This window comes from Limulus polyphemus, unplaced genomic scaffold (assembly GCF_000517525.1).
Source record: "Limulus polyphemus unplaced genomic scaffold, Limulus_polyphemus-2.1.2 Scaffold278, whole genome shotgun sequence".
In the NCBI taxonomy this organism is placed as follows: Eukaryota; Metazoa; Arthropoda; class Merostomata; order Xiphosura; family Limulidae; genus Limulus; species Limulus polyphemus.
The window spans coordinates 282,794-292,346 of record NW_013665888.1 but is presented as its reverse complement, the minus strand read 5'-3'; the positions used below and the strand labels follow the sequence as shown (position 1 = coordinate 292,346).

The window sequence follows — 9,553 nt, the reverse complement described above, 5'->3', positions numbered from 1 at the left end:
ACGAATAGTGGGATTGACCGTCACATTATAACGCCCCCACGGCTGAAAGGGCGAGCATGTTTGATGTGACGGATATTTGAACCCGCGACCCTCAGATTACGATTCGAGTCCCTAACCACCTGGCCATGCCGGGCCCGTTTTGTTTAATATCCAAACCTTTTCTTTCGAGATATTTATGCGCGTTTTATAATAAAGTACTGTTGTTGTGCATAATCTTAAATCCAAATGTTAAACAGCTATATATAGATTTAACAAAGGACCTTATTTAGTAGACAAGGAAACGTAGACATTAAAAATGTATGAACTTTTTCCGACGGCCCTAAAACCTCATAAGAATTCCGAAAGTATAGAAATAACCCATTAAGAATTTCTTCAAAGGAGAACGAATACCTTCATGTTTTTTTTTTATTATTCATTTTTCTGGCATCAGACTGATTTAGTGGGTTGTTACTATTAGAAAGAAAAAATAATAATATGCAAAAAAAAACCAACATAAAACTCTTATTTTATGGCATCGATTAAGGATAAGTTTCAGAGATTCAGGCATGAAAATTTTCCTCACGTTGTACATGGGTCACGCAGAACTCTTTTTTGATTGGTTCTCGTCAAGGGCTTTTGACCAAACTTCAACTGGCTCGCTCGCTCTATTCTGAGTTTTCTTGTCACGAATTCGCTTTTTTTTCTTTCATTTTGCAAGATCCAGTTAGTCAATTTATTCTGTGGTATGCCTAGCCAAGTTTTTGGAATTATTTCGAGATAAAAGATGTATATAAAAAAATACCTTATTAAAAGCTCTTAGCTTAAAAATATGACTAGTATAGAAATATGCGAAATACTTAAACGAACTTTTAAAAAAATATTAGTTCAGAATTTAAGCGTAGTTGAGGTGATTTACGAACTTTTTTCTATGTTTTGAAGGCCCGACATGGCCAGGTGGTTAAGGCACTCGACTTGCAATCTGAGGGTCGCGGGTTCGAATCCCTCTCACACCAAACATGCTCGCCCTTTCAGCCGTGGGGGCGTTATAAAGTGACGGTCAATCCCACTATTCGTTAGTAAAAGAGTAGCCCAAGAGTTGGCGGTGGGTGGTGATGACTAGCTGCCTTACCTCTAGTCTTACACTGCTAAATTAGGGACGGCTAGCGCAGATAGCCCTCGTGTAGCTTTGCGCGAAATTCAAAAACAAACAAACAATATGTTTTGAAACTAATAAACATATTACATAAATGAAAGTAACACGAAAACAGTTAGACGAATATGTTCAAAGGGAAGAGCACAGGACATTTGAATTATGCTATTTTAACCTCCTAATGATATGTTGTGTTTTTTGTCACAAAAACAACTGAATTGAAAAACTTTAAATACATAAAACGGCTTGAACATGAGATAAACAAGTGTAAGATTACTTTTAGTGGAAGTTTTAAACACCAGAAAAACAAACAAACTTATTCTAACAGAAACAAGTTTTCATCTACTTATTTTTCACTATTAGGCTTATCATTTCTAATTTCATGAAACTTGTCAAAACTGGTGTAGTATTATCCGTATTTAAAAGTTTCATAATATCGATAGCCTTTAACGTTGTAAGTTTTGTTATTATTTTCAACGTATGAGTAAAATATAGAAAACGATAGTTTTAGGATATCAATACATCGATAGCTTTTAACGTTGTAAGTTTTGTTATTATTTTCAACGTATGAGTAAAATATAGAAAACGATAGTTTTAGGATATCAATACATCGATAGCTTTTAACGTTGTAAGTTTTGTTATTATTTTCAACGTGGTTAGGGCGCTCGACTCGCAATCTGCAGGTCGCGGGTTCGAATCCCCGTCCAACCAAACATGCTCGCCCTTTCAGCCGTGGAGGCGTTATAATGTTACGGTCAATCCCACTATTTGTTCGTAAAAGAGTAGCTCAAGAGTTGGCGGTGGGTGGTGATGACTAGCTGCCTTCCCTCTAGTCTTACACTGCTAAATTAGGGACGGCTAGCGCAGATAGCCCTCGTGTGGCTTTGCGCGAAATTCAAAATAAACAAACAATAGATCACAATAACATACTATTTTATTAGATCAAGCGACAAATAGATTATAATGTCAGCATCTCGTAATTTACACAGTCCGTCTATAATTCTACCTAACTGACGTCATTACATGTCGACAAAATTACATATTTCACCTTCTGCTCAAACCTTCTTGATCGTTTTGATAGTACGGAGTAATAGGTTCTGTCAAATTTAATCTTCTTTGTACAACATTTCTTTGACAGGAATAATGACCAAATAAGTTATACCTTTTCTTAGTACACTACAAAAGTATCGAACAATACGATTCTCCCATAGCCTGCCCCATCACACATTTCGAGAAAAACTATTGGAATGACCCGTGTGCACCTGTGAATTTCTTTACCTTAATTGTTATCTCTTCTATCTGCCAAAGGAACTTCTGTTCTGGTGATTACAGTGTGCAGCTGAAAACGAACTGAACCGCTTACTTACAGTAGCTCCCGAAAATCGATTTTTTTCCCTTCTACGAAACGCATTAGAACTTGGAATTCACACATTAATTCATTTTCGAGTAGTGAACGAATCGTTAGGATTGGCATTTCTCTCTCTTACCCTGATGGAGTTCTGTGGGGAAATCAAAAGTAATGGTTTCCTGACTTACTAAGTCTCGCAAATCGAAATGATAGAGAAAGCGAATCTAGTAGTAATTTTGTGTGAGGATAGATCAAACCAAACCCACTGAGAATTAACAACAACAACAAAATTGATAAAATAATAACAAATAGAGTTAGACTTCAATCAATCATAACAGCTGTCGTGACAAGTTTATCACGAACAAATTTTGTTGCTGCTTAGATAAACTAATAAAATTAAATCTTAAGCAATACAGTGGAAGAGAGGTAGCAAAATGACAAAAGTATGGAATATATATATATATAAATATAAGTAGGAGAAGCTGGAAATACAGCATGTAATTGTACCCTTTCTAACCCTTTCAAAAGTTGAAAAGTGAACATATATTTATTGAGATGATCCAGAAAATTGTTCAAAAACTTAGCACAGGCTGTTTGTGTTCAATTACACATTCTACGTGCATAGGATGTAGGCAGCTATTAATTACGATAGATACTGCCACTAGGCAGTCATTCAAAGTTGGGACTTGTGGAGGTGTGTCTGTCTCTTTATACAGTCAATTATTTGTTGAATTTCGCGCAAAGCTACTCGAGGGCTACCTGCGCCAGTCATCCCTAATTTAAAAGTGATAGAGTGGAGGAAAAGAAGCTAGTCATCACCACACACCGCCAACTACCCTATTACCAACGAAAAGTGGGATTGACAGTCACATTATAACGCCCCCACGGCTGAAAGAGCGAGCTGGTTGGTGTGACGGAGATTCGAACCCGCGACCCGCAGATTACGAGTCGAACGTCCTAACTATCAGATCCTGCCGGACCAGTGTAGCCAGCAGCATAGTAGATGTGTCGTTAGTTACGTTATCACAGCGTTTAGCACAATGAACATATAATGAATAATTACGTGGATGATATGTCATTCTGAGAAGTCAAAAGAGAACCTAAACTTGAATCTGGAGCGTATAAACAGGGAAGTTGTGGGGAAGGGAGTCACACCCCCAACTGTTGGTTTGTCGTCCAATGTCGACATGTCAATTATCATGTAGCTATAGGAAGAAAAAACATATTATTCATTTTAGAATTTACTAAGCACATACATTTTATTTCTGGTTTGCACCTGCTTGAAAATCAACTGGTAAGTCTGTTGGTATACACTAACTTTGTGATCAAGGGACCGAAGCTATGTTATTCATACTTTAAGCTATGTTATTCATACTTTAAGCTGTGTTATTCATACTTTAAGCTGTGTTATTCATACTTTAAGCTACAAAGTATGAATAACATAGCTTAAAGTATGAATAAACACAGCTTAAAGTATGAATAACGTAGCTTAAAGTATGAATAACATAGCTTAAAGTATGAATAACGTAGCTTAAAGTATGAATAACATAGCTTAAAGTATGAATAACATAGCTTAAAGTATGAATAACGTAGCTTAAAGTATGAATAACATAGCTTAAAGTATGAATAAACACAGCTTAAAGTATGAATAACACAGCTTAAAGTATGAATAACATAGCTTAAAGTATGAATAACATAGCTTAAAGTATGAATAAACACAGCTTAAAGTATGAATAACGTAGCTTAAAGTATGAATAACGTAGCTTAAAGTATGAATAACATAGCTTAAAGTATGAATAACAAGCTGTGTTATTCATACTTTAAGCTACGTTATTCATACTTTAAGCTGTGTTTATTCATACTTTAAGCTATGTTATTCATACTTTAAGCTATGTTATTCATACTTTAAGCTGTGTTATTCATACTTTAAGCTGTGTTATTCATACTTTAAGCTATGTCATTCATACTTTAAGCTATGTTATTCATACTTTAAGCTATGTTATTCATACTCTCCAGGGTCCTGAAAGTGGAAAAGAGAGGAAATTGTTTTATTTTAATTGTTTTGTTTTGTTGTTGTTGTTTTTTTTGTAGTTAAGCACAAAGCTATATAATGGGCTATCTGTGCTCTGCCTACCACGAGTATCGAAACCGCTGTATCACTGGGGGGGGGGGGGGGGTATATTCTAAAGATTGTACAACTGAATTAATTTCGTGTAAAGGCGCTATGTTTGTTTGTTTGTTTGTTTGTTTGAAGTTCAGCACAAAGTTACACAACTGGCCATCTATGCTCTGCCCACCACGGGTATCGAAACCCGGTTTCTAGCGTTGTAAGTCCACAGACATACTGCTGTGCCACTGGGGGCAAGCGCTATGCAGACGACTAAAATGATATTCACAATATGATTTACCAGGACCTTATCTTTACACACACCACAAGTCGTTTATTCTTTTAGTGTGTTAAGGACATTTTTGTAGTTAAATCACAGGAGCTCTGTCAGAGGACAGGTAGAAGAGTCTTTAATACCCAGAGAATGGACTTCATTATGTTATTAAAACTGTTAAAAACCGTACAAAGGAGGAAACACACACACACGGTTAAAATTCGGTGTTTAATTTTAATAAGGATTTCTATGGCAGTTACAGAAAAAAACATAATGCAAATTATCACAGTGACGATACATGCACAATCATGCATGTGCCAATAAAAAGGCTTTGTCTGACTTTGATTGTCATGCCACAGAAAAAACTGACTACTCTAACTCAAAACCAGAATTCTAATTGAAAGACTACAGATTCACCCATGCTACAGTAGTATCTTTGAAAACCGTGTGTCAGGATGAAGAGGGAATGAATAACGAAAGTCAAGCAGTAGTAGTATGTGGTCAAAGACCTGTCGTTGATGCTGGGGTTGATTACAGGAAACATCATAAAACCCAGACGCCTATCACATCGTTTAGGTGAGTATCCTAAGATCCAAACAGTGCTATTTCTGCCACAATTCTAAAGTTGCTATATTCAACATAATAATTGTTCAATACATAGAGAACCTGAAAGTGGCGACACCATTCTTTGGAAGTTGTGACATCTGAAGAATGTTTCCCGTTCACAGACGGCATCCTTGTGCCTTAACATCTGAGTTTGGGAAGCCTCTTCAGTTCAAAACACTCAACAAGAATCCATTCGGGAAGCAAACGAGTTTTGTAACGAGGAAATCCACATTTCCCGCTTCAGTTACAAAACACACCAACTGCTGTAACTGTAGCCAAGGATCAGAAAATCTTTAGTAAGGGCCGAGCTCAGCCCAACGGTTAGCGCTCTGAATTGTAGACCTGGGGTTCTGTGGTTTGCAACCAGTTATCAGCAACAATAAAAATCAATTTTGTGTCATGGGTACGATATAGATGACTGTCAAATTCCATTATTTCTTCAGACAAAAGTAGCTCAAGAATTGACGGTGTTAACTAACTGTCTTTCCTCTAGTCCAGTGCTTCCTAAATTTTGTGCCGCGGACTTTTTGCAATTATTAAGTAATTTATTTTAGAAATTTAAATTTATTATCTATTTAATACATTTTTTATAATTTAAAATTTGATTTATTTTCTCCTTCATACACACAGTATAACAGTAATTTCTGCCTGTCTTAATCAGGGTGGTACCACTAGGCCTGATATACGGCCTTATTTATGTTTGGGACATTAAGAGTGTGCCGCGAGCTTCTTTGTTTGTTTTGACTTTCGCGCAAACCTACACGAGAGCTATCTGCGTTAGCCGTCCCTAATTTAGCAGTGTAAGACTACAGGGAAGGCGGCTAGTCATCATCACCCACCGTCAACTCTTGGGCTACTTTTTTTACCAACGAATAGTGCGATTGGTCGTCACATTATAACGCCCCAACGGCTGAAGGGGTGAGCACGTTTGGTGTGACGGGGATTCGAACCCGCGACTCGCACATTGTGAGTCGAGCGCCCCCTAACCACCTGGCCATGCTGGGCCGTGCCACGCGAGCTGAAAAAGTTTGGCAAGCACTGCTGTAGTCTATCAGTTTAAAATAAGGGACGGCTAGCTCAGATATCCCTTGAGTAGCTTTGCACAAAGTCAAACAAATAATCCAAACATAAAGCAGAACATGAGAGATTGTTTGTACTGAATTTCGGGTAAAGCTACACGAAATCTATCTGCGCTAGCCGTGAAAGACTAGAGGGAAGGAAGTTAGTCATCACCAACTCTTTTACCAACGAACAGTGGGATTGACCACCACATTATAACGCCCCCGCAGCTAAAAGGACGAACATGTTTAGTGTTACGGGGATTCGAACCCGCGCCCAGCAGATTGGGAGTTACACGCCCTAACCACCTGGCCATGCCAGCACGAGAGTACAAGCTTGGAAGTCCAAAATTTTCTAGAATAATATGACCCCTTTTAAAACTACAAAACTTCATAAGAAATGACTTTCTTTTTCGTATCTCTCAATGTATTCACACTTTGCGTTTTCTGTATCACAGGAAAACACAAAACGTGTGAGCCTAGGAGTTTAAGTCACGAAGAACTGATAGATTCTTTTTCTAAGAAAAAGTTCAGGCAGGGAAGACTGTTATAACTGCTCAGCGTTTCAAACTGCTAGCGTGGCTCTTCATCATTCAAACTGCTAGCGCGGGTCTTCATCATTCAAACTGCTAGCGTGGGTCTTCATCATTCAAACTGCTAGCGCGGGTCTTCATCATTCAAACTGTTAGCGCAGCTCTTCATCATTCAAACTGCTAGCGTGGGTCTTCATCATTCAAACTGCTAGCGTGGGTCTTCATCATTCAAACTGCTAGCACGGGTCTTCATCATTTAAACTGCTAGCGTGGGTCTTCATCATTCAAACTGCTAACGCGGGTCTTCATCATTCAAACTGCTAGCGCGGGTCTTCATCATTCAAACTGCTAGCGTGGGTCTTCATCATTCAAACTGCTAGCGCGGGTCTTCACCATTCAAACTGCTAGCGTGGGTCTTCATCAGGTAGATTGTATTATACTTACATTTTCATTTTATTATAGTAATAAACGAATATTCTTCACCAGTTAGAGAAAACAAAACAAAAAGAGTTTCATACGGATGTTATATTCAACATTTATACAAATCAATTTTGAGCGTGATATCGTACGGGTATAATATAAAATAAATTAATATCACTTGTAACGTGATATTCCGATTAGATGAAGCAGGCTTCTTGTGTCTAGCCTTAGTCGAAAACAAAGTCACCAGTACACGATTGTTGTATTCTAACAATGTTGTCGTAACTATATGTAGAGATAAGGCATCATGTATCAACAAATTAAGCAGTATAAGTATGTTTCTAAAACAACTAGCAAGAAGTTAACGTATTGTTATAACGTGTTCTGTTATTTGGTAAACATGATACCAAGTCGAGCCCACTTATCAATAACGTTCTATACAGGCTACGTTCACTAGTAGGCCTAACTTCAACAACAACTTTTCAACAGAAATTCCGAAACTAATGGACGACTGACTCGCAAATGAAGTTAACGTCACATATTTGCGAAATTTCATTGCTAATTGATTAAAACACGCTGGTAGGTTCAATGACTAACTTACTAACTCGATCATTGACGAACAGACTCACTAATTCTCACTAAAACTCTTTAACTAACTCTGAACTGATCGTTTAATCCCAACTTACTCAGTCTAGCGCTTTCATATTGTACTCTGCTTCACGAACGTTCGAAATGCACCAAAGCATAGAGTTTTATGGAAGTTCTAGACTTCACATAATCATTTTATGATGAAAAACACTTCAACTAGTAAACAAAGCATTAAAATATAGCCTACAAAAATTTAGCCTAATTTAGCAGTGTAAGACTAAAGGGAAGGCAGCTAGTCATCACCACCCACTCACCCGTGACCCTCAGATTGCGAGTCGAGCGCCCTAACCACCTGGCCATGCCGGGCCTAAATCAGAAAAGAGCAGGAAACTTAAAAAGCAGCAATATATTTATTGTTCGCGTTGTTCGTTTGTTTGTTTCTAATTAAGCACAAAGTTATACAATGGGCTATCTGTGCTCTGCCCACAATGGGTATCGAAACCCGGTTTCTAGCCTTGTAAGTCCGCAGACATACTCCTGTGCCACTGGGGGGTCTGTTCGCATTGGAGCTGGATATTATTACTGTATATTTTAGTTATTTTGAGAAACAAATCAAAATGCTGAAAATTTTATTTACAATCTTTGACTTGTAGAATTTTGTTGTTGTGAGAATTTTATTCAAACTCAACAGATACTGCACTAACAATATAGGGGTTATTCTATAAAATGTTTTTATTTTTGAATTTTAATTTGGTTTGCTTTTGGACTACTGAGTTAGCATGCCAAGTTTGGTCTCGATCGGTCAATTCGTTTAGGAGGAGATGCGTCCACAGACAGACAGAAAAATTTGTATAGCGCATACGTGAAAAGCGCCTGTAGTCCAACTTCTGCACTCAGCTCTGCACCGCTTCGCTTTCCAGAGCTGGATAAATTTCACCATTATTTTTGTTTTTCGTTTTGTTGTCTTTTTGAGTGTATGCTTTTATTTTACCATTCGCCGTGTCAAGGGAAATTCGCTTTAAACAACAGCGTACCAAAGTTGATTATAGATCAATGCTTTTCAACCACTGGTTCGCAGACCGACGTCGATCCGTTAGAACCCCATTGCCGGTCCATGATATTTCAGGACAACAAACAAACAAAAACGAACAGAATATTCATATGTAAATCGTTATGTTTTTTCGTTGTGCTTGCATTTTAATGGTCCGCGACAGTTTAGGGGATGCAGCGAGCCGATCTCTGTTATCTAAAAGATTGAGTAAAGCTGGTCTAGATTCGAGGTCGTATTTTATATCATGACTTATGAAGTAAAAAATTACGGAAGATGACTGTTCTGCTTCTCACAATCACTTTGGACCTGTAAAAATATATATCTTTTTCATTAAGTTGATAGCATTGAGTAGGTGGTTTTTCAATGAAATACTACTTTTTAAAAAAATGTTGTCGCAAAATAAATCATTTTAATTCTTAAACGAGGTAATGTTTGATTT

At 37.6% G+C, this 9,553-nt stretch overlaps 1 protein-coding gene across 1 annotated transcript in view; it reads left to right on the top strand.

Annotated features, from left to right (window-relative positions):
- The first annotated feature begins 3,544 nt into the window (after window positions 1–3,544).
- Window positions 3,545–9,553, top strand: part of LOC111085219 — a 30,747-nt gene continuing 24,738 nt past the window's right edge. Inside the window, exon 1 of the mRNA XM_022382794.1 lies at window positions 3,545–3,644. Coding sequence (XP_022238502.1) covers window positions 3,545–3,644 — 100 coding nt within the window. The remainder of the gene's footprint in view (window positions 3,645–9,553) is intronic.